We start from the raw sequence: 25,011 nt of genomic DNA on the forward strand, positions 1-25,011 counted from the left end.
CAAAGGAAAGGATTAACGTACGTTTTAAACAGTACATAAAGCTGTCAGAGTGCAGCAGAAGCTTATAACAGTTTGTCTCTGTGATGACCTGTGGGCTCTCAGGTAGCCTGGGAACAGTTGGACTGAGACAACAGCAACACTGCGCAGAGAGCTGATAGCTGAGTGGCAAACTCCGTGTCACCGATTAAATACTTTGTCTTTACAGGCCGGGTTTCCTTTTTCACCTCTGGATCGGAGAACCTTCATCGGGTGGAAAAGGTTCACTGGGGCACTCGCTATGCCATCACCATCTCCTTCACTTGCAACCCAGACCATGGCATTGGGGATCCAGTCTTGATGTAATTCCTCCGGGGACGGAATATGAGGTCAAATGGAATGAGAGAAGCCCTGCAAGAGGAGAGGAAAAAGGGAGATAACGTCTCTTGTAACCCCACATTCAATTACAATTTTCCAGCTCTATTAATATATTGTAATACACTTTGTTTTCACATGACCTTTTCCATAAATGTTGCAAAGAGTGCCTTAAAGACCATCTTAAATTTGGTGTATTCTGAAAATGGTTTGTATTCGTGTCCTAAAGGGATAGGCTACAAAGAAGAGTTCCAGAGTGGGTTCTTTTTTAATTGTTTTTATCTTTTAAATTGAAGAATTGAAAAAAATCTTTTGGACCATGTCTTGATACGACTCCCCATGTTGCTGTTACCTGTTCGTGTAGTCTGTTCAGTTACAAGATGAGTGGTGTTACTTTGAACATACCTTCTGTTGAGAGGAACGTATTCTCCTTAGCATGGGCGTTAGTGGGCAATACACCTCTGGTTTGACTACTGGGACTTACTTGAACTTTTTTTTTTATTGAATTAAGACAGATATTTTCTGCTACACAGAGGGACTAGTTAATACAAAGTCAGAAATAAGATCCTCTGGTTGGCCAGAAAGCCTATTGCTTTTGGATTATAAATGCTTTGTGCTAGGGAATGTCGCTGCGTTAGATCCCTTTGATCAGAACGCAGCGTTCCCAACTCACCTCGTTTTCTTTGGGTCTTAATGAAAATGATCATTCTCCTGGCTGGAAGCCCGGTGTCAGGGTTATTAAGAGCTCTTTATGGAGATGGCTTGACCACGTAATGCTGTACGCGAAGTAAATATTAAAAAGAAGAGCTGGGCAGAGGTAGTCAAGTCCTCCGGATTCGTGGATGCCTAACTGCCAGGTAGGGCTGTGGGGTTTGGGTGGGACACGGCTGAGAAAAAAGCTACTTTTCTTGTGGTTTTCCATCTGCCAGGTCTGACCACCTTAGACTCCATCCTGTAAACCCTGGCTTGCTGCTTGGAAGGCTGCATAACAAAACTCCACCTGGACCAGTAGACTGTGGCATGTGGGGTCTGAGGGGAAACTGGTGTCCGCCTATGCTTTAAACTGATATGGCCTCAAGCTGGAGCTTGATTGGAAAACACTTGAAAGCCTCTATTTATTGAGCCTAGATGTAATAAGTTGAAGGAAGGTTGGGGGTTTTTTTGTTATTGTTGACACAACTACAAATCTTCTGTTGTGAAATACTTTGTTTTATGTTGTCCAAAACAACGTTTTATCTCTGTCAGAAAGTCTCTCCATAGCTCTTTTTGGACTTCTGTTTTTCAGTTTAGGATGAAGACTTTTTTTTTTTTTTTTTTTTCCCCTATTAACTACGACCATTAGTCTGTGGTGTTCCTTGAATAAGGAATTGCAAAGACTTCAGAGAAGAGGGGATGATTGCTTTGCAGTACAGAAAGCAACAAACAAATGCGTAATCTTGCCAACCACCTTGCTTTCTTATTACAAGCAAAGATTTTTGCAGGTCAGCACATTGATAAGTAAGTGGTAGGAAAACTAATTTTTTTTTCTCAATCAAATTCTGAAGCAAACATGTTGGTTTGTATTAATGGTCTATATAATTTCTGTGAAACACCAAATCTGGAAATGTGCTTTGATTTTTTTGGTTTTGTTTTGTTTGTTTTTTAATTTTATGCATACAGTTTTCACTTTTGTTTCAATCTACACTTTTATGGAAATAATAAGTATTGGGGGAGGGGATTACACTGAAGTTCAATATAAAGAGGAATGATGACAGGACATTTGAACTTGTTCTGTTGTGAGTGTTCTCATTTGGCACACCGGCGAAGTTAATCTTCTGTAATTTCATTTCTTTGTTCTCAAACCTGAAAACCGCTTCCTTGTCTGTGCTAACGAGGGAGAAGTATTAAAATGGCTGGATGCTAGGAAATAATAAAGTCAGTTGGGTTCCATATCTAAAGACTTGTCTCAAAGCTTGTTAATTCTGAGAAATTTGCATTACACCCAAGTTAGAAGTCTATCTGAAGGCAGACCAAGATCATCAGCTTTACTGGCTTAAAACTTCATTCCTAACATTACCTTGTGATTTAAATGTAGGGCCTTTTCCACAAAAAAACCTGATAGCAGTGGAATCTAAATACGAATGGACCTGTGGGGATTTGGGTTGGGGTTCTCCAGGTTGAGGTCCTGGGTTCCAAAATTCTTAACTTCACCGTGAGTCCTATCACCGCTCTGCGGCACTGTCATCTAAGTTGTTTTGCTACTTTTAAAAGTGTTTGTTAGTCCCTTCTGTCTGTCACGCAGACTTTGAGTTGCACCAAATGAAAATGGTACTTTTGGAGCTGCCCTCTATAAACTCCTGCTCAACGGGATCGGGTTGGACCGTGGGGGAAGTCTCAGCTAATCTCCTCCTGAATTTTCATCTTTTGAAGTGCAACACACGGGATCTATCTCCCAAACACGGCACATCCCTCATGCGCCGAACTGACCATTGTTCAGAAATAAAATCCAATTAGTTTTTGTCTCTTGGAGTTTTTAAGCTTCAGTAATGTGTTCAATATGATGGCCAAACCTGTCAAACGTAATTTCTGGAAAAAAGTGTGCTGCACCTGGTAAGAAAATTCATCTTTTGAAAGAAGTATAATAATTCAATATGCCGTATGTTTCAGTCCCAACCAAGATTTTTCTATTTGAAGCTTCAATATCTGGACTGCTCCACGCACTCTCTAGATCTATGAAGAAATTAAATAGCAAATTAGGAAGTACAGTGCAATCGGAAAGATTCTGAACATAGCCTCCAGCAGGAAGACAGTAATTGCGGGAAGGCGGCTGTTCCTGGTGCAGAGTGGAATTTGCAGAATTCACTGATGATTAGAAATAAACCTGGCTTAATTTATTTTAATCCGCTTAAATACCCTGAATAACTTTTTATTAAGGGTATCTCTTCCCAGTTCTGGACAGAGAATTCTGAATTTGAAATACTTCCGTTTCTCCCTGTCCTCTTTCGGGTTCAGCCCGGCTGCTGTTACTGGGAAACGCAGCGCTCTCTTTCTTAGAACTCCGATTACGCCGAGGACAGGGTTTGTTCTGTTAAACCAGCACAAAGCTGACAACAAGCTGCTGCTGCCGACAAGTGCTCTTAACTGAAGACACGGTGACGCCAGAATTTGGCTTGATGTTTCCCAGTTGTGCCAGAGCCTTTGTAAAGAGCCCTCGTGGCTCAAACGAAGTAAAGAGCGGTCGGAACGTGTTCGGTGTGAATCGGGGCGAAGGCCGGACACCAAATTTACAGTCTTGTACCTGACAGCATGTTTGTTACAAGTATCTGGGAATGTTGATTAGGATTTTGAAAGAAAAAAATATTTGTGAGGGAAGGTAAAGCTTGTGTGCAAAGTCCCAGGGGGAAACGGAACATATGGCAGTTTGAAATCTCTGTGAAGAGATTGCGCGCAGCTTCCCGAGGGCTTCTGTGACATTGTGCTACTTTTAAAACTCTCTTTCCATTCAAAGGTTTTGGGAAATATCAGGAACGTTTGTAAAATTTAACAGGTATGTGATCAGATTATGTTTATAGTGTAAACCTGGCTTTCAGTCCTGTAGCATGCATTTTATTTTAACGATTTATCCCCTGTGCCGTGATTCTAGGAACTCCGAGTGGACTTCTTGGCATTTCTTGTGTATAAAATTTTCAGTGTGTAACCAGTTGTGGAGTCATTGTGGTTTTTAATTCCCCATAAATCAACTGAAGGGTTGGAAAGGCAGATTTACATTGAGATTTTCCTGAATGTGTATTGTCCACCTGAAATATTCTGAGCTCCAGCTAATGAATTTCACATCCAGAAATGTTTACCAGGATACTCTATTTACAACAAGATTTTAATTTGGATTTATAGCAGAAATTTAGCCTCATGTCTTATTTATTTTTATTTATAAGGTCGGCATCTCAACAGGGTACTTTTCAAGGCTGTAGCACGTAATGATGTGCACATTAAAATAAAAGTGTAGCTGAAATCGCATTGATAACAACTATGCTGTCAAGAAAACGTGGTTTTGTTTCTTCTTCAGTTGCAATTCCTAGTCCGTTTGAATTTCTCCTTTATAGTTTTCCTTTCCCCAGTAAATAAAGAATACTTTTTAATATAGAGTTCCTCACATTCCTTCTACATCCAAATATCCTTACGCGGTGTTTGCATGTGAATTGGATCTCTCTAACAGACTCACGCGTACCTTTGTGCAATATTTTTGTCCTGTCTAAATTCTAGGAATAAAACCAGGAAATGCTGCAGGAGGGCTTGTGGGGGGTGGAATACAACCACCCACCCTCCCCCTCTTTCCTCCCCCAAGGGAAAAAAAAACCCAACCCAACAACTCCGGTCTTTCCTTTTTGAGTCTCTTGTGGGGAAATCCAACCAAATGTTTCAGGAGCAGCAGAAGAGTTGTGTCTCTCGTGAACCGCAGATGGCTCTGGTATGCACTGATCGTCTTGGCCTCGTTCGGAAAGGCAGTCTCCTCGGGAGATGCGGCTAAGGCAGCCGTCCTAAAGCAGTGGGTAATTCTCTGGTGGGTGTATGTCACTCCCCGTAAAATACCATGGAAAACTATAGCACGCTCTGCCTTATCTTCGTTTTTGTAAACCTTCGTAGGAAGCTGAAAGCTAATTTTACGTCGTGTTTGCTGAGACCTGCCAGTCAACTCTCTTTTAATGATCATCAGTTTATCCCAAATGTATCCGTGTAGGCATTTTTTAACTTCCATGTGAGTGCTGACGACTTGTACTAAAGCTTTTCAGGACAGACTGTCCAAAGAAAATAACTGTCCTATTTCCAAACTGCGCAATCTCTCTTTGTGTCCACCATCTCCCCTCAAATCACTTCTCTCTCAATTCTGTCCCAGCGTACTTAAGCGTTTACCTGTAGCATATATTGAATAGGGTATATAAGCTCCGTCTGTTATTTGTTCATAGGCTGCCTTGCTAGAACTGAAAAGGAGCGAGCTTTTTCCTGTAACTCTTTTAGCCCATGTGCTGTATTAATCTTTAAGAAGAATTTCTATCAGAGGCGGAGCTGCCGAGTGTTGCTCAGTTTTTGAGATTTTTCATTTTCCAGCGTTCATTTTTTCCAAATGCTCTCTTATTTTTCTTCCATTACAGGCGCTGTCCATATTTGAAACAACACCCTTTATTTCAGACATATTTATTTCTATCTTGCCTGTTTTCTTGTATAGCTGACGTGATGACAAGGTGGGGGATCAGTGTTGCCTGCTGTTGAGCGTTCTTGTCTTTCATGCTAACTTGTAGACAGCGAGTACTGAATTTTCAAAACAGGTGCTAGAGGAACTTATTTTTTCTTTTTGCCGTTCCTCATCAGTGACTGTTTTGCATGGAGGAACTGCTGGTAGAGCTGCTCCTCTGTGAACTCTCATTGACTTTATCGGGATGCTACGTGTGCACATCAGACCGCGGGATCACAACAAGAAACGCCTGCTTGGATAGTTCTTCCTGTAAAATCAATAAAGCAGCCTGGAAATACCATTTTCTTTTATTTTTGTAACCCTTAGATGCACGCAAACAAAGCAAAAACCTCAAAATATCAAGGTTTACTGCTGGATAATTCCGAGGCTGCCCAAGGAGTCTGGATGGGTTGAATCTGTGAGCTGCCAGGTAAGATATATTGAGACCTTCACCCGAGACTTCAAGCTGAAGACTCAGTGGTGTAGAAATAGAGAAGGAGCACGTGCCTGAAACCATAGCACCTCTTTTTGAAGGAAATATTTTATTTATAGAGAGAAGCTGAGATTTGCGGAGCGTTCATGTTACTTGTTTCTGGCAATTTCTTGTAAGAGGCCTTCAGTGTTCAAAAAGCTAATTTTAGAAGTGGATACCCTTTCCTATTCTTTTGTTAACAATCAAAAAAAAAAAAAACCAGCTGGGTTGGCATGATTTTTCTGGACAGACATCTTGAGAATTTGTCTCCTCGTTCCTCAGTTTATGCAATTATATTAAGCTGTTTATGTAGATGCCTGGACGTTTTGCTGCTGACTCCACAGAAAAAAAATCTCAATGTTTTCTTTTGAGACTGCTTTTCAGTGCCAGGGTAATGTCTCTGGGTGGATTCACACCTTGGAGATGACCTCCTCAGCATATTAACTTGCCAGCCAGACCATTAAATCTGGGGGGAATAAACAAGGGCAGGTCCTAATGGAGCAATTCTGCGTGTCTTGGCTCTGGGGGGTAGTTTCTTGCATTCCCTCTAGCAGGCAAACGTTTGTATTTCTGATTTATGTTACTGAAGAGGAGACGTGTTCTGGGTGTCCTCTCTGCATATTAGGGCTTTAAATGTGATTCACTGAATAACCCCGTAAAAAGAAGGCCATGTTTTACCAGGTGATTCAAAACTGAAAAGGCTGCCGTGCAACCAGACAAACTCTAAGCCCATTTAGTCCTCACACTTCTCAACACAAAAGTGACAAAAATGATCTTGCACTTGGATTACTTCTACTTCACTGTGAAAGTTCTGTGGGCCGTAAATGTGGTTTGTTTGGGTTTTTTTTCCCTCATTTGTTTCTTTATTTTAAAGGGTGATAAAAATTAATTAGGAAGGTATTCCTTTGCACAGGGGGGAATATTATCAAAATAAACTGTTGTTCACTAGTATGAAAAAAGAATCGCAACAAAAGTGAGTCAAGCAGAGGGGTAAGTTAAATTTAATATGGTGTTAGGCAGAGAGCAGCTACGGGAGATTTCTCCCACACTGAAATGTCCATATTAACGTTGAACTGATGCTTCTCCCCAACTTCAGTCTGTTTTATTGTTTCAATAGCAAATCAGACAAAGAACTGGAAGCTGCGAGCTTTCAGGCAGCAAAGCTCTGGCTGTTAAAACCCTTCACAAAACTTTCAACGGGACCTCTTCCTCACTACCATTTACTTAAGCTGTTTATCCTGTCCAGATTCTGTTCGAATTAATAGTGAATGTTGAGTACGCTGAAGTAAGTTAAGTCATGCTGCATCCATCTACTTAAAAAAATAATGAATTAAGCTTTTTCCTGCATGTATGTTGTGTATCAACTGGGACTTTTTTAGGTGATGGTGTCCTCCATGTGTTGCATCTGTCTATTGAACCTTTTCTGGCACTAGGCAGAATTTAGACCTGTAAATAAGAAAACGATCCAAGAAGAAATTAAGACTGAATTCATAAATATACAGAAGTATGCAGAAATTTTCCCCCTGGGAAAAAAAAAAAAAAGAGAAACTATTTGAAAAATTTGGGGGTTTTAGAACCATAAGAAAGGCCACAGTTTTACTCATTTTTGTAATGCTTTAGTTGAGGTGTAGGGGATGTGCACCTGCTCCTCGGTACTCTCCACTGAGGTTCTACTCTGCTTTCTCATGCTTGCACAGCATCTGGAAATCTAGTCCCTCCCTGCTCACTTTCCCTCTGGAGTTATACACGTATGTTGGAGATCTCCGGCCGTTCAGACCATGCGTGGGCTGGAAGAATCGCGTTCCTCTGCCTCAGCACAGGCACCAAATAAACACCCGTGGATGTCTCGGGAAGGCTGTCCTCCTCTCCAGCAGCGCCCAGCTAAAGCACGCGGCTCGGGAGGTGATGAAGGCGCTCCCTCATGTCGCGTTTGTTAGTGCCAGGAGCCTTGAAATCTTCCGTCTTCACAGCTGCCTCTTAGCCTCGGTGTTTTCATCTCAACCTCTGGAACTCGAGACCTCCTGACTTTGTTTTCTAAATGCTTTTAGCACCTCAGATGGCTTGTGAGTCAGGGAATTCCAGCACGCTGCAAAAAATATCACTTCTGATGCAAGTTAAGCACGTTTTGACTCTACCTAAGACTTTTATTTGGGCTTTGGCGTAGGCCATTAAAACTTGTCCTCTTCCTAATCGCTCTCCTTAAATTAAATCCTTCAGCCATAAAGCATGCACAGACGGGCAGTAATGAAAAGCCTTTCCATAGCTGAGCTGTACAGGGAGGTACTCTTGAGACGTTCACGTCTAAATTAATTACTCTGTCTTCTGGTCAGGCCGACGTTGTGACTTTGTGAAGGCGTTCGACAGCAGCTGTGCTGCTCACCCGACTCCCTGGAGCGGGAGCTGAAACAGTGCTGGAATTGTGTGTGCGCTTCTAAGGGCTTGTATATTAAAGTTACAAACACGGCAAGCGTCATAAGGAAGAGCAATATCCTCTTATTAGACCATTTGACAGAACTAGAAAAAAAAAAAAAAGCAAGCTTTGAGCCTTAAAGCCTTGTTTTTAACAAATAAAATGGAGTGAATGAGTACGTGGATCAATTAACTTAAAAAGTAGGTGTCATTGTCCGCCTCTCCCCTGCCCATCAGCTGAACAGGGTTACTGAACCTTAATTTTTCTTTCGTTCTAGTTGTGGACGGACACGTGGGGAATGGACGTGCAGCAGGGGAGAAGGTTATTTACCTGTCTCCGAATGCTGCAGCCGCTGCTTGCTCTGGACACCCGCAGCCACTGCCGAAGCGCTGGGGAGGGCTTGTTTGGGGTACGGAGAAGATAAAGGTTGGCACAGGACTAGGACATTGCGAAATCTTTTGAAATTAGTAAGACTGTAGTTCTCTAATAGCGATGGCATGCTTGCTGAAAGCATCCTGAGTAGTCCAGCTGCACCACTCGGGAGACAAGTATCTTCCCGTTGTGTCCAAGGCCCCGACAGGTGGGGACAGCGTGTGTACATCTGAGCCAGCTTTGGTCATGGAGCGTGCCAGCGGTTCGGGTTCGTATCACTGCAACAAGTGAAAATCTGTCTCTAAGTTAGCTGCCTTGAAATTGAGAAATATTCTTTAGTTGGGAAGAATGCAGGTGTGGAAAGAACGCTTCATGGGCTTATCTAATCCCAGTCTCCTTCAAAAGTACCAGCCTCACCATAAATATTAAAGTAAATTCTTTTTAGAGATAATAGCCAAGAAGGCTTCCTAACCACATGAGGATTTACCCTTCCTAAACAGCTAAAAAGCTGAAAGTAAGCTGAAATATGAAAATTCCATAAACCTGAGCATTTTGCAGCATTGGTGTATTGTAACTAAACGCCCCCCTTGGTGTTTGGTATTTGGTATTTAACCAGCCCTGGGCAGGAACGTTCACAGGGGACTCAGGTGAAGATTTCTGGTCCTGTACTTCTGCCAAGTACGTTTAAGATTGTTATTATGGTACTGGAGTTCGCTGCAGACTTTTTCTAGTCTTGATCCTCCTTCGGGACTGCTCCCGTTTGTGTCTGATAGCCGGGGAAGGTTTCCGCTGGGGTAGTGCCCCCAGCCTGCAGCCGCCTCCCGCGCTCCGGCGCAGCTCCGCTCTCGGCTCCCGGCGCAATTCTCCCTCCAGGAGACGGTTACTCTAAACAGTAGAGATGGTGTTTATCCTCGGGGCCCGGACTCCGTCAATTTGTCCAGTTTATGCCAGGAAGAAGCAGTAAAACTGATGCAAGAATTCTGACTGCACGTGCTCCCGCCGAGGAAGCCAAGAAAGCCCTTGTGTCCCTCGGCCCCTCACCAGGTGGGCGGTAGAGACCACCCCAGCAGAGGGTTTAGGGTACAGCGGGGGCTGGACGGGGTGTTCTGGCTGTCAAGCCCAAAATGAAGTCAGCAGCAGGGATGGGGGGGACACATCTGCCAGCTCTGGAGACTCTAAGGAGGTGGTGGCAGCAGAAAAGACTCTCTGGGAGAATGGGAGATAATATTTGGGCTCTTTTGTGGGACTGGGCAAGACATTACAGGTGATGGGAAGGGTGAGACCTCCTGCTGCTGAAGAGGTGCTGAGAAGAAGCACATGCTAAATCCAGGTCACGGCGAGTGCTGACCAGTGAGGTCCAACATCCCAAACGGCACGAGATGGGGACCGGTATCCCACGGTTACACGTGATGGGGAAAGGTAAAACTAACTGCTGGCCCCAGCAGAGTGTGGGAGCCCTTCACAAGAAGAGGCTGAAATAGTTTTTAGAGATGTTTCACTTAGTATTGAGACTCGAGATCAGCTGGCAGCACCTCTCCAGCCATCCTTTGCTGACAGGACTCTCTAGCTGTCGACTTTTCGTAGCTTCTCGGGTACCAGGAAGGAAAGGAGGCTGACAGGAGAGGCAGAAAATTCATGCTACCCTGGTGTGCTGCAGAAAGACGCTTTGACAGGGGCGCTTCGCAGGAAGAAAAGATGGTGAGAGCATTGCTGCCGTCCTCTTCCCAGCACAGAACCTCCAAAATCCAGCAGAAGACTTAGGGGAAGGGAGTCAGCGTGTGGCTGCCTCAGGGGCACACCCGCGCAGAACCCTGAGAGATGCTCAGCAGGAAGGGTCGGAAAGCACAAAGGCAAGACTGAATGGCTAAAACAGACTTTGTTTGTTTGTTTGTTTGTTTTTTAAATTTAAAGCTCCCCCGGAACTCGATAAGCTTGTTGGCAGAAATGTTTTGCCTAAAGCCTTACTTTAAATCAGGACATTTCAGGACGAGTAGTTAGAAAAACTTCAGTTAAGGAACCACTTTGATGAAATACCACCTCCTTGGCCCGACAGGTAAGAGGATCGGATCGGTGACTGTCTGGCAGTGGGGGTGAAGCCGCGGTGTCCCCGGGCTGAGCGCTCGCGTGGGGCGGCAGCAGGAGCCGGCCCCGCTGCCTGGGGGGCACCTGCTCCGCTGTGCCGTGGTCTCCCTAAAAATCACAGCCCTGGGAGTGGAAGTGGCCCCGAATACACAAGCAGGAACCCTCCAGGGCATAAAGTATGTATTGCCCATGCAACTAAGGGGGGAATGAAGTGGAGTCACTTGCCTGGTTTAAGGCGGCTACTTTACTGATGTACTGTTTAATTGTTTTGCTAAATTAGATGTCTCAGCCTTATTAATATAGAAGAAATTACTAATTGAAGAGAAAACAGTAATTCTAGCCCATGTGTTAACTTGATTCTTTTTCCATGGGGGCAGGGAGAGAATATCCCATAACACTTCTCTCCTTGAAATCACGGGATCTCTTGAAGAGCTGCCTTATGCCTTGCCCTCATTTAAAAAATAAATAAATAATAATAATCAACTAGATCCCACCAGGAGCTTCCTCATCTCCTCAGCAGCCCAGATGAGCTGGAGAGAATGGATGAGCTCCATTAATTTGGAGCAGTTTGGCAAAATATTCAATTACGGACCCAGTGGAGTACTCGACTAGTTACCGTTCCAGATCATTTGTTCTGCATCTTTGAGAGTTACAACCCTCGACAGGTTTGGTTTCCGTTTCATTCAACGATTTTGTAACCACGGGTAACTGCAGAAGTGACGTGGCTTCGTGCTGCTGCAAGGAGGCTGTCAAGGTTGTCAGGTTTTAAAATCAACCTGCTTTGACGGCTCTTCTGTTTTTGCAGAATTTACCTTGCAGAGTTTGCCCTGGAAAACCTTTTTAAAAACAATTTTCCTTTTTTGCAGCATTTAAACTAAAAGCAAAATACCAGAAGTTCATGGATGCCTTTGTAAAAGACTGGTACGTCTCCAGACGTACAAGATCTGGCTTATTCTAATGTCTTCTCCCTAACAGCAAAAATGAGTTTACTTTGGTCTGAAGCACATTGTGAAGGATGAGGGTCACTATGGACTCTTCCTCCTCCTTATTTTGTGCGTACTGCAGACAGGATCGGAGGAGCCGCTAGCTCTTGGAGGCTCTAAACGTTTTTCCCTTTGGAAGCGCAAAGGGGATAAATCTGCCTGTGGTCGGCAAAGGTTTCAAGGCTTTGCTTTTTCTTTTTTCCTCCTTTCTGAACATCTGTGGTTGAGGTTGATTTCCCGGCTGGGAGGAGGGGACCCTTTTCACCAGCGGGCGCCAGCGGACAGCCAAATCCCGTGGGTGTATCTGCGGTGGTAGTCACACCCGGCTGGCACTGTGCATGAAAGATATCATGTGTAAAATTAATCTAGGACAAAGGATAAAAGCCCAAAGCAAATTAATTATTCAAAATCTGTTCACTAATTGTTTAAAATTAAGTTGTGCTCATCTTGAATCAAATGCTGCTTCCCTTTTAAGTCCTTCCCTCAAAGCTCTCCCCAAAACTCCTCAAAATCCTTTCAGTTACAAGCCTGCCTGAATTCTCATACAGACACTCGATGTTCTTGGTGCAACAGTAAAGACGTGACAATAAGCTGTAAATGCTTATTTTTGTCTTGAGCCCTGCCTCGCAGACTCCCCAGAGCCCCTGGAAGTTAGTCCAGGCTCCAGAAAGCATCCTCTGGGTGATAAACTTGCTTCCTGAGCCTTAAATTATCAAAAAACTCAAACAGAAGAAACATGTGCCCAGTGACTGCGTTAGATCAGCAGCGACGGAGAAGGGACAAGGGCTCGAAAGCCGTTCTCCTGCTTGTACTTACGGGGCTCTATTAGATGCTTATATTTTGCTACACTTTTTTTCATCGGATGAGAATTTGTGCCTGAGTGTTTACGGGTGAGCTGTTCCTAATTAAACATCTCGCTGGAGCCTGATGGCAGCTTCAGAGAGATCTTGATGCCCGGGAAGGCAAAGGCGGGAGGGTCGGAGCTTGCGGGGAGTAAGGACCAAAGCCATGCCACCGCGGGGCCAAGAGCACCTGCCACCTTGATGGCTGAAGTCGAAGAAGTCCTGTGTCCCCCCCCCCCCGTCCCCCCCCGGCACTGTGGGGAAGCAAAGGTTTTCAAATCCGGGGAAGGTGAGCACTGTTTTGGAAGGCTAAATTTAGCAGGGATTAAACGAGCTCTTAATTAACCAAATATTCCCCCTGCTTGCCTTTCCAAATTATTCAATAACTGAACAATTATAATGAGCTCAGCGAGTAATTACTATCCATTCCAGGCACTGCCCTCGCCAACTGCAGCCGTCGCAACCACCAGCTGTTAATGTGCCGGGAAATGAAGTCCATGAAGTGTGAGTCAAATAATTGAAAACTGAACAGGAAAAAACCCACAGAGGCGCAGAGGCCACCTAAGGAAAACTGCTGCCCCGCGCTGAGGCCTTAAGGGTGTAGTCCCTTCCGGGCTGAAGATCCACCATCAAAATTAGCAGTGTGGATTGAAACTGCAGTAGTATGTTCTCATGGGCGCTCTGGCAAAGATATAAAGGTTCCCGCTGGTTATTCTGCCTCGCAAGCTTTACAGAACCTCCCTGGGGGTGAATGCGCATCTCTGGAGCGGGAAGCTGCTGCCTCACTCACTGACCGGAAAGGACAAAACAGAAGGTAAAGCCCAAATCCTCTGAGTACTCGAGTCCTATAGATATTTCTAGTTGCAGGGGGTTAAAAGTTGTTGGATTGGGAATCCAGCCATTTGCTGGTCTGAGCGACATTTTAAATAAGAACGAGCTCAAGTGCATTGAAGCTTTTCACCCAAGTCCTGATTTATAAAACGCATTTGAAGATTTCACAACTATTTCTTTTCACGGCCTATCAGTTGCATTGGTTTAGCTGCCTGGAGGTGGGCAGTGAAGAAATAATTATTTTTGGCTGGACTGGGAAAAAAACCCAACCAAAACACCAATCCGATAAAGTAAAACAGCTTAATCCTTTAAAACCACACGGCTGCAAAAACAGATGTACCAGCCTAAATGAGGTGACAGGGGGTTGAAGCTGGAGCAACAGTAAAGGAAAAGCTTGTCAAATTCTACTCCTAGCTATATAAACATAACTTCTCTAATGTAGTTGAAGGATTTGCTTAGAGCAGTCGCACTTGCAGAAACATGCCCGCTTTCTGATTAGGTTGTGCAAATCAATGGAGACTTCTGCCTTCTCTGCGGGCAACCTCAAACGGCAGATCTGAAACCCAAGAGGTATGAAATTTCCCCAAAGCCTCGAAACTCTCTCTGGGGTAACACCGGGTCTGACGGGTGATGGGTTTCGCTTTGGAGCAAAGCGAGGGTGGAAGCGGAGTCCCTGGGAGAGGCTGCAACTTGTTGCTGAGGAGGAAACGTAACGCAAAGAAAGGACAGAACATGTGGAGACAGGAAAAAAAAAAAAAATCATGACGTTAAAGTAAGAACGCCAAAGACAGCAACGTGCTAAAAACAAGCACATATTTCTACTGAACAAATAACCTAAACAGTCATGTTGATCCATGATGTTTCTCTTAAAGCTTTCTTTGAGGTGGGCAGGAGATTCCGTCTATGGAGAAGGATGGGAACGCGCAGTCGTTAAGGCAGGTCCTGGGGTGAAGTCTGTAATTACAGACAGACCCTCCACAGACCGCGCCTGAAACGCGCGCCTCAGAGCTCTGCAAGATAAACATTTACTGAAGAATGTGACAGAAGACAAAAATGCTTATTAAGATGCTGCTTTGATGCCTTTCTTGAGATCTAAGCTCAGGGGCTTGGGCCAATGAGCGTCTCCGTTTCTCTCTCTGCCCCGACACCGCGGGAGCGGAGCGTGGGGCGCGCAGCCGGAGTCCCCCGCACCGCCTGTGCTCGGCAGCACAGCAAACGGGGCACGAAGGGAGGGGGATTTGCGCGGAAGTCAAGCTGGGACTCGGCTGCGTCTCCAACGGGGCGCGTGGCTGTCGGATCAAGCGCTGGTTCTGCACCGAGATCCTGACGGGGGGCGGGGGGGAGACTTTGAGAAAGCGTCGGTCTCCGGCAGCCGCCACTGCCCGTGGGCTCCTCCGGAGCCCCTCGGGGTGTCCATTGCACACCAGGTGTAAAGGCTGATCATCAGAGGGGGCACGAAGCTGATGTGGTATTGCCTTCCCATGCCTCCTCTCAGCCTAAAGCAATTTCTCTGTGCTCACGTTAAGGAGTAATTAATTCAGTGTGACACGTTAACTATTTCACTTTGGCATTTTGCAGGTAGCGTAGTTGCCGAAGCCTTTTTCCCCACGCCCGAGCCCCGTCTCGTCCCTCTGGGGCTGCAAATACAAGGACTCGAGTTGGGGGACATACAAACAGTTTCCCGAGGCTGTGAAGTTATAAAGTTTTTTCTTGTCTTTTATTGGACTAAACCCAAGATGTCTTAATTTATTTTTTTTTCTCTGAATAACAGAGGTAGGTACTGAATACCCAGGGCACACAACGCCTGGTGGAGAAAATACTCGCTTATATCAATGAAGGTAAAAGACCAAGTGATGCTCCAGCTCTTTCCCCATCCCTCCACTGTGGTCCCCCCCATTTAAACCAGCTCTGCAATGAGCTTTTCCCCTAACGCCGGGCACCGTCGGCTGTGGAGCTTCACTTTCTCATCCTGCCTAAGCCAAGCTGCTGCAAAAACAGAGGCAGCCCTTTGAAGTTTGAGAGATGTTTGCCATAATAAACTCGCCTTTGTATTAAAACAAACAAACAAATGAAAACAGCCAAGCGAAGTTCCTGGGTTGCTATTTCCTCTGCTTCTGTTGTTGGGAATTACTCGTGCTGTGCCTCAGGCAGGCGGAGGTTCCTCGACAGATTTAATCATTCTAAAAAGATGCTAATGACAAAATGACAGGGAAGCTCCGCTGCCTTTAGCAATCGGTGATGAGCACTGGGATAATTCTTTCTGTTCAGCCTCCCCTGCACCAAGATCCTGCCCTTAGAGCAGGCTGCGGCATGGGCTCTGCCGGGGAGGGATGCCCTGCCGGGGAGGGATGCCCTGCCGGGGAGGGATGCCCTGCCGTCACCTCCACTGCCCGCAGTGCTCCCAACCCACGGCGTGGGGAAGAAGAGGCTCCCAGGAAGTAAAGAAGAAAGATTTTGCTTCTCTACTGTATCTCCTGCTATTGTTTCTCACCCGAGGAGGGGCTTTAGAGAGGGTATTGATGCGCTGAAATGATGATGCCTTCATCAGGAGACTCATTTCAGCCGTGTTCCCAGCGAAGCCGGCTGAGCACCGCTGTGGGCTACTTGATCACTTTCGCTGACTCGTTGCCATTAATCAAAACCAGAGGAGTTTTGGTACACAAACATTTCCTCTGTTCAACTATTAATAGCTAACCCAAACCCTAAGTTTTCCCTACAAGTACAGCTTTTCCCTTCTGTAGGTTGCACCTCTCATCCAAGGATCCCAAAACATTTCATGCGCGTCAGTGACGTCTTAAAACCCTTGTGCAGACGACGGAAATAGCGTCGCTGCTTGCGAGGCAGTTAATGACCAGCAGCACAAGAATAAGCGACTTCCCCGAGGTCCCAGTGCAAGTCAGCGGTGATTTCGTACGAGACGCCAGGACTTCTGCCCTCCCCCCCATTTCAGATCGTCTCCCTCTGCAGCTCCGACGGCGAGTGCTGCCTCGACAGGAGCCTCCAACATCGAAACCCTTGTAAATCTCTTCTGGATTTTATTAGCTATCTTGCTCTAAGCCTGCCTGGGTTACTTATCAACAGCACTAGTGCTTTGGGGATGAATGGCCTGTGAGTCCCCACCAGCAGGTGATGCGAAGGAAGATAAATATATGCACTTGAGTGGGATCAGATAAGCGCTGGTACCGCGAGGCACGAGGCAGGCGGCTGCTGCAGACTCCCCATCTCGTCCTGCTGCCGCTCCTTAATCCGAACACTGCCCGGGGACAGAACGCTGCTTTCAAAAAGTGGCGGCTCGAGGTAACTAGGGCTCCAGCTGATTTGATAATAACGCCCGTCCTGTAAGATATTCCCTTCTACAGTGTTAAATAAAAGAAAAAAAAAAAAAAACTGTTAAAAAAAAAAAAAAACTGTTACAAAAAAAAAGCAGAATCTCAATTTACATCAGAGAAGTCCCTGGGATTCTGAGCAGTGCGCTGGTGGGAGGTGGCTGTCAGCCCGCGCTGCCCAAAGCGAGGATGCTGCAGGAGCTCAGCACAGGAGCCGGTACTGCCTACTGCCGCGCTCCGCTTGTCTGCTGGGACCCCCATGTCCCTGAAGGTTTAAGTGTCCTCTCCCCACGTGTGACCTCGAGAGCGCCGCTGCCTCTCCCCTTTTAGCATTACTTAACCTCCTCCATCCTTCCAGCCTTTCAAAAGAGAAGTTCAGCGTTGCCTGAGAAGCAATTGCTACGCAGTGCCTTTTCCTGGGAGGCTTCTCGCAAGAGCCAGCCTTGTGGTTCTCAAATGTCAAGTTGATATTTAAAAAACATAAAAGGCCTTAGAAGCACTGTGAATTTGATGGATGTCCCATCAAATGGTGAGGTTTGCAGGAGCGCGTATATGAAGCGGTAACCGTCTCCAAAAGGCGGTGTTTATGGACACACCACATTTAGCTTCAGGCATCTCCTTTGCTTTGTTTGGATGAAATCATGTTTGGTTTTAGTTAAGAATTCAGGAGCTGAATTCAAGATCCTAACAGGAATGCAGGAGGAAAGGCTAGCGACAGCTCAGAGAGACACTGGCCTAAACAAGCTGAAACAAACTTAGCAGATTTTAGTTCTCCAGCATTAGCACCGCTATGGTTTTAGAGCGGTACCCTCCGCCAAGCACGGTTGTCCATTGTTGCTGGATGGTTTGATTTTGCACAAACTCATTTACTACTTTCCCTCCGGATATCTCGATGGAGGGGTTTGGGTGGGATTTTCCACAATTCAGTTCAGCCTTCTCTAATAAATTCAGTGAATGCTTTTTAACTCTTTACCTTGTTTCTCACTGTAGAAGCGTTTCGAGCGTTTACAAAAATGTTTCATTTAAATTAAAAATTAAATTATAAATGGAGAGAACCAGAAAAGTAGAGCCTAAATGCCAGAAGAATTCTTCAGGATTAATTTCTCCCTTTCCTCTTTTAATTGTCCCTTTCATGGGTGGGGAAAAAAAGGAGACCATTGCAGCCATTTTGCTTTGGTATATCCCATTGGGAACCTTTTCTGTGGGGACAGGAAAGCTGTAGTTGGGAGTGCGGATCACCCGGCTCAGCTGTGGTTGAGCTAGGATGCAGTTAGTCTCCCCCAAGGGTGATACACAGCGCGCTAAAAACTCGCTGTGGGCAGAAAGCTGGATTCCCGAGCAGAGATATTAATAATTTTTAATAACTTTTAATGTTTGTCCTATTTAGGGTTTTAATACACCTCCGTAACTTCTTTCAATGTTGGGTGTCTGACCGAGTGAGGCAGCAGCGATCTCCTCCCTTTGCTTTCACAAAACTCCACCGGGGCCATCCCCCCCCCCCCCCCCCCCCCCGGCTCTTTGCTGCCAACTGAGCACATCCTTTCTCTCTGCTGTGTTTTAGATACGTTGCATAAAAAGGGCAAAAAAGCTTGTATAATGATAATAACAATTATTTTAAAGGGTACTTATAAGGCTGCTGCTACAATTTTGAAGACAAAGCAACGTATTAGAAACCACAGCAATTAACTCCACGTCTCTCCAATTCCCCAGAAAAACTTGAAACTAACAGTAACAACCAACATTATAAGGCAAAAAAAAACCCAAACAACAACCCAGCGGGGCTAAACTGTAGTTAGTCGCCGGCTCTGGGTGTTTCCGTGGGTGCTGGCAGCGTCCCGCTGGGCAAAATGACAGGAACACAGTTACTCTGCGTTCGGCGTAGAAAGAAACGTGGGAGAGGAAAGTTAGCGCTTGGAGGTAGGATTTCTCTTCACAACAGACTTTTCCCCTTCAGACGTTGTAGTAATTACACTTTAAAGATATTAATGCTGTTATGTCGTTAGGTTGTGCCCGGATTGCGTGCCACCGCTACGTTTAAAAACCTAAACTAAGAAGCAAATTTTCTTCCCGAGACCTCCGGCTGGAAGATTGCTGCTGCCACCAGAGGGACTCAGAAATACGACGGTAAGAGCCGAGCGTCCTCCCCGCAACCCGCCAAACTTCCCGGCGAAGACGTCTGAATTTCTGGGGCTGCCTTGAGGATTTCTCAGGTGCTGCGTTATCCGCCCCCGTGGCTTGAGGAGCTGGGCTCGGGTGGGAGGGTTACGCACTTTCTCCTCTCGCCGTGCTGATGGGGGGAACAGGTGACGAACGTAGTCATCCTGCCTCTTCTCCTCGCTTAATGCAACCGGGCAGCGAGCCGAGCGGTTTGTGCCGTGCAAGGAACAGAGCGGTCATGAAACCACCTCTGTTTCACTGGCTGCCCTGCTACTCAATCGCACGCTGAGCACCAAAAATGACTGCTAAACCAGGAGTTAAAACATTAACCATTTGCTCGCACCCACGATGAAATCGTAATGCGGGCCTTTTTGAGCGTTCATGGCAGGTTTGGTTTTAAAACGTGAGGAGGAAGATGATCAACAATGTGTGAGCGAAGGTAAAGTCTTCAAAAATTCAGTAAGGTTCAAATGGATTCTCCCGTGTCTGGGGAAAACAACCGGTCTCACTCGTCCCACAAAAAACAGCGTTTTTCTCCTATCAGGTGAAAGCAGAAAAATTGCCATTGCTGCAGCAGACACTGCCTTAGATTAAAGGAAGGAAAGAGCACTCAGGATGGAACTGCATTTCTTTCACAGTCCGGGTTGTTTATGGGTTGGTGGGTATTTTTGGTCATAAACCCCTAAACCCTAAGGGGTGTTGGAAAAGATTTTCTAGTGATTAAACTATTTTAGTCCTTGTAAAGCACATACGGAGTTTTACAGTGACAACCTCTGCCCCAACAACAAAACGCTGTTGCCTCCCCTAAAATTACCATTTCTCCCGTTGCTGGAGAACTCTCCGTGTCACTAAACCTGCAGCGAAATTTCATTTATAATAAAAAAAACCCCACATTAGAAACCACAGGATTACAATGATTTAAGTCTGATAAACGATCCCAGGGTACGCATCGCTCGCCTTCTTGGAATGCAGGAGAATAGCCTCAGTAAAATTGTTTTCAAGGAAATCACCCCGTTTTGCTCAGTTAGAGCCCGACTGACTTTCCCGTTGTTACTTCAGCCCTGGCCTGAGACGCTGCAGATTTACCATAAGTGACAAGAGACGCAGAGTTTGCGAAGTCCCATCATCTGGATCCTGGTTATGTGTCCATCTCGATTTTCAGACCCTTTTGCAGCCTCTGTGGTTATGGAGAAAAGGTGTGGGTTTAACCTCATGGTTTTGGGAGTCCTGAGTCATCCCTTTTAGTGTTGAGGGCAGTAATACCTCTCCCTCACGGAGAAAATAGCCCGAGGTGCTCTACAGCAGTTTTGCGTGGGCTGCACGCAGGGAAATGTGCTTTGGAATACCGAGATCCTACCAAACCCAACCCAACGCCCTCCCCAAAATACTCTGGGTCAGCTACTGGCAAAGCTTCCGGGTGACTTAAAGGCTGTGTCAGCCCCGGACAGGACTCTGTGCTGTAGACAGGCAGCAGCAAACCCCTCCCGAAGCTAACTGCCAGATTAATTTGCTTTTCTTGTTAAAGGGAGAGCCATGAAGACTCTCTTCTCATTTCCAAGACAGGAGCACACCCAGAAGAGACAAGGCTTGCCCAACCGCAGACAGGAGGAACTCAGTTAAAACATCTGCTCTTGCGGGATGTTTATGAAGCGGGTCGAACCTACTGACTTTTGGCAGTTTGACTGCTCTGATGGGAGAATAAGAGGGACGTTGTTTATGTAATTCATCTTTTAAATTGAGCTCCGGCCCCCGGGAGTACGAGCGGCTCCCGAGGAGCCGTGTTTGCGAAGGTCTGCACCGCGTCGTGCCTCCTGCGCTGCTGAAGAGCCGTCATTCATCACGCGCAGCAGCACCTTCTCATGGCTGGCCGGTTTTGCGTGTTAAACAGGCTCTCCTCCACCCCAATGACATGCTTTGTGGGGGTCATCAAATTTACTGGTTCCCTCACTAGAGTAACCTCGTACTGGTTGATCAGAGCCTGATGGGAGAGAGGAGCAGCGCTGGGATGGGACCAGGCTGGAGCACATACTGGTTGAAAAACCCCATGAGTGACAAATATCCAATGTTTCACCTCTCATCTGGGTGCTCCTCCATCAACCCTTTGATGTTTAATGCTCTGACCATGTGGCACAGAAAGCACATCCCCTACACACCGTTTGTGACGCTGAGCGGAGCAGCGGAATCCCTTCTGGGGACTGATGGGACGTCTTGGGAAACGTACCCCAAATCAAACCCTTCTGTTTGCTTATCCCCACATTAGGTTAGAGTGTAGCTCTCATCTGCTCTGCATTTTCATCCCATTTTTTCTAGGCAGGACTCCTTCTCAGCTTCCCTTTCTTATTAATAGCTATGTTTTTAGACTGGCTTTAGATGTTTTAATGTGTGGTTTTGTTTTTTTTTTTAAAGCAGAAAGTGTATTCCCTGATACTCTTTTTGATACCTCTACAGCTGTTCCATCACCTGCGTCCCCTTACGTACCTGTTGATAGGTATATACTACGCCTTGCAACTATTTCATACATGGTAATCCTCCATCCTATAGCAGCCTGGAAACACTGTGGTGGGTGAGTGGCCTTCCAAGGACCTTCTCCTCAGGCCAAGAAATGGAAATCAAGACACATCAGTACGGTGTCAGGTCAGGATCCAAATCGGGGTGGGTTTTTCTTTCTCTAGCCATAAGGAAATACTATTTATTTTTTTTTTCTCAGAGGTGGCAAATGGCCCATGCAACACCTGGAAGGGATGCAGCCATGCTGGGCTCTGCCAGGATGTCTGTCCGGCCGCACCGTTACGCTCCCCGAGAGCAGGACGGCACAGCACACCCCTCCGATGACGCACATACTCCAACCTTCCCACACCGCCTTTTGAGTTCAATCTTATCTTTGCTATTCTTATAGGGGAGTGACTTCCAGCCTCGGAAATGGGATGCAAAGGAAAAGTAACAATGACTTCAGAATGAATAATTAAAAAATGAATTAGTTCCTGAAAAGTTGTTCCTAAAAACTGTCAAAGCCCACTCTCCCTGCCAATTCCCAACGTGAACTGTGTGCTAGTCACCCTGTTCCGTAAGGAAACGGGCACTGTTAGGTCTATTTATACCACCCGGCTTGGTAGTCTACACAATACTGGGTCATGACAAAGCGGTCACCAGTGTTTCGAAGGCAGCCCTGTGGGTAAAAGCAGTACAAGCGCTTCTAAGGCGAGTTACTTATTTTCCCCTCCCTGAACGTCACCCCAACAACTGCATCTATAAGAAGAATGCCCGACTCCCGGCACAGCAGCCTGCTTCCCTGGTCTTCACCCAACACGCGCCCTGAGGGGTGTATGTTTCTGCTGTTTAGTTGAGAGCATAAACCCCAGCGGGTACTGCGCTGCGTTCTCTGCTCCCAGCCCTTGGCTGCGGTGTCGGCACTTCGCGGCTCTGCTTTAGCACAAACGTGTCCTAAAGTTTGGCGTGTGACACGAGAGGATCACCCGAGGACACAGGAACCCAGTAACACTGCAGGGCTGGAGCGGGACGTCTCTCAAGCAGACGGGGGTCGGGGTATGCCGTAAGAAAAGTGGAAATGAGTATTCCTTAAGCAACTGCCTGCTGTTTCAGTGGTCCCTGGCCATCACTAGCTGCTGGCAATAGTTTATGCACCTCGTACCGCGCTTTACTTATCCCCGGAGTCTGTCCCAGAGAAGGAAAGAGGAATATTGAACCCAACTTCATCCCCACATACATGAGCTCTTCAGAGAACAGCTGAATGCAGCAGCCTCTCCCCTGGTAAATACACCCCCCCTGCGCGGGGTGAAGAGACCACGCGAGGGCAAACCTGAGGACGGTCCACTTTTTAATCAGCATTTATTTTATAAACGGAGGTTTTTACAATTGTTTAGATGCTTACAGGCATCTCTAGTATCTGTGGTGAAGGTTCACTGTGAGACGCTAAGTGGGAAGAAAATGAGCAAATACATTGAGGCAAAATGCTTTTGAGGAAATGTCATGAATAAATTTGTCCCTTTTATGATGAGTCTCATGATATAGGATTCAGTCACTTTTCTTACAGCCTCAGGTCTTTGAGTGATAGGATTATAAGACATTTTTCTTTCTTCCCGGGGTAAATTTTCAGTTTTTCAAGCCCTGTTGAGAAAGGGACCAACTTTAAAAAAAAAAAAAAAATCAGTGGCAAATTCAAATCACTTAGGTAGAAACCTTAAAAAATTACAAGGCTTTTTTTAGGTAATCCTGTGGTTTCTGACAGCTTACCTTGTGGTTTTTGAATGCTTGGAGTTCGAAGTGCTGCTGCAATGAATTTTAAAATAGAGACTTTAAGCTTGATGGAACTGTAGTGCACGATAATGTAACAGGAAGTAGGAAAAGGGGCTTAAAGGTCTCTTTACACACTCCTGAAACAGACAACGGTAATGTAAAGGGCAAACCTGAGGCTTGCAGCTAAATTAAGCAATACCAGGACAATTTCAGAGTTTTGTGGATCTGACCCAGCTGCAGCCTGAGGATAGCACTGAGAAACCACACAGGAGAAACGGTGCAGAGCTGGAGCTGGGCAAAACTCAGCAAAGCGTGAAAAGAGTTGGCAGCAGAAAGGAATAAAGTATCCACCTCACCTTCTGCACCCAAAACCCAGAAGAATTTGTCCTGGCTGGCTGCTGGCTCCCGGCAGCACCCCCAGTGACAGCCCTAAGCCAGGTGGAAATTTAAACGCATCTCACAAGACGTGGGTTCACGCAACTTCTTGTCCCTAACTAGAGTGACCACCAGAATTGAGTTTTTAGGACCCTGCAGGGCTAAGGGGTCCCAAAGCCCTACCTTGGCCAGATGCTCTGCTGGTCCTGGTGTCTCCGGAGCGCCTCCTCTTCCTCACTTGTCCTTCAGCGTGGCCATGCCCAGGGCCTCCGAGCTGTAGTCGTACTGGTTGCTGGAGGACATGGACCGTCCCCAGGAGCACTGCAGGTTGGAGCCCCTCTTGCGAAAGGAAGATGTGAACCTGTAGAAGTTGCGGTGCCTGTTGCGCAGGTATTCCCGGTAGTTTTTGGTGAGCAGGGTGTAGAGGAAGGGGTTGATGCAGCTGTTGCTGTAGGTCAGGCAGGTCACCAGGTAGTTAATGCACTTTTGGGTTTGGGTGGTGAGCTGCAGGGAGCTGCTGTAGAGTCGCACCAGCTGCCAGATCCAAAACGGCAGGAAGCAGGCCCAGAAGACCAGCACGATGCTGAAGATCATGATGAGGACCTTCTGCCGGGGGGATCTCTTGCTCTTTTCCTTGTGGGGAGGGTTCCTCTGGGACTCCAGGTAGGTCCTGGCCAGGCGCGTGTAGAGGAAGCCAATGATGATTCCCGGGGCCATGATGCTGGTGCTGAAGAGCACCGTCAGGTAGGTCCGGTAGGCGTCCACGCTCCAGGTGGGCGCACACATCCTCTTCACCTTGCCCTCCGCCTTACCCCCCTCGGTCAGGGTGACCATCAGCATCATGGGCAGAGTGAGGAGCAGCGAGACCGACCAGACGGCCCCCGCCGTGACCTTCCGGTAGCCGCGGGACCGCTTCAGGGTGTCCAGGGGCCGGGTGACAGCCAGGTAGCGCTCGGTGCACATGAGGGTGAGGGTGAAGATGCTGGCGTGCATGGTGAGCAGGTCCAGGCTGAGCAGGATGCGGCACCCCAGATCCCCGAAGTACCAGTCCTGGGCCAGGTAGGTGCAGACGATGAAGGGGATGGTGGAGAGGTAGAGGAGGTCGGCCAGGGCCAGGCTGACGATGGAGCTGTACATGGGGGCGGCGCAGCGCGCCGAGTGGCACATCACCACCAGCGTGTAGACGTTGCCCGCCACCCCGGCCACGTACATCACCGACAGCACCGTCCCGAAGGCCGAGGGGATGAGCAGCGGGCCGCCCCCGGGGGCACCGCCGCCGCCGCCGCCCTCCGCCGCCGCCGCCGCCGCCGAAGCGTTGCCCCCCGCCGCCGCCGTCCCGTTGGGCTCCAT

General features: G+C 46.8%; 2 protein-coding genes across 5 annotated transcripts in view; one reads left to right on the forward strand and one right to left on the reverse strand.

The window, feature by feature from the left end:
- OGFOD3 (2-oxoglutarate and iron dependent oxygenase domain containing 3) overlaps positions 1-523 on the forward strand; it is a gene marked incomplete at its 5' end in the record, with an annotated part of 44,271 nt that extends 43,748 nt beyond the window's left edge. The window contains one exon of the mRNA XM_082492048.1: positions 206-523. Within this exon, the coding sequence (XP_082348174.1) occupies positions 206-342 (137 nt within the window). The 3' untranslated portion in view covers positions 343-523. The remainder of the gene's footprint in view (positions 1-205) is intronic.
- On the reverse strand, positions 346-25,011 carry LOC309678867 (urotensin-2 receptor-like; the record flags this gene model as incomplete). Of its 4 annotated transcripts, none has more annotated exons than XM_082492044.1 (3): positions 22,864-23,157; positions 23,284-23,316; positions 23,845-25,011. In XM_082492044.1, the coding sequence occupies one exon, from the start codon at positions 25,009-25,011 to the stop codon at positions 23,896-23,898; it is 1,116 nt and encodes a 371-aa protein (XP_082348170.1). In that variant the 3' UTR covers positions 22,864-23,157; positions 23,284-23,316; positions 23,845-23,895. The 4 variants fall into 4 exon arrangements, with proteins under 4 accessions (XP_082348173.1, XP_082348170.1, XP_082348171.1 ...); XM_082492045.1 differs by having other exon boundaries at positions 23,284-23,319; XM_082492047.1 differs by lacking the exons at positions 22,864-23,157; positions 23,284-23,316 and adding an exon at positions 346-387.

Source organism: Vanellus vanellus, assembly GCF_965231255.1.
Source record: "Vanellus vanellus genome assembly, chromosome: 17".
Taxonomy (NCBI): domain Eukaryota; kingdom Metazoa; phylum Chordata; class Aves; order Charadriiformes; family Charadriidae; genus Vanellus; species Vanellus vanellus.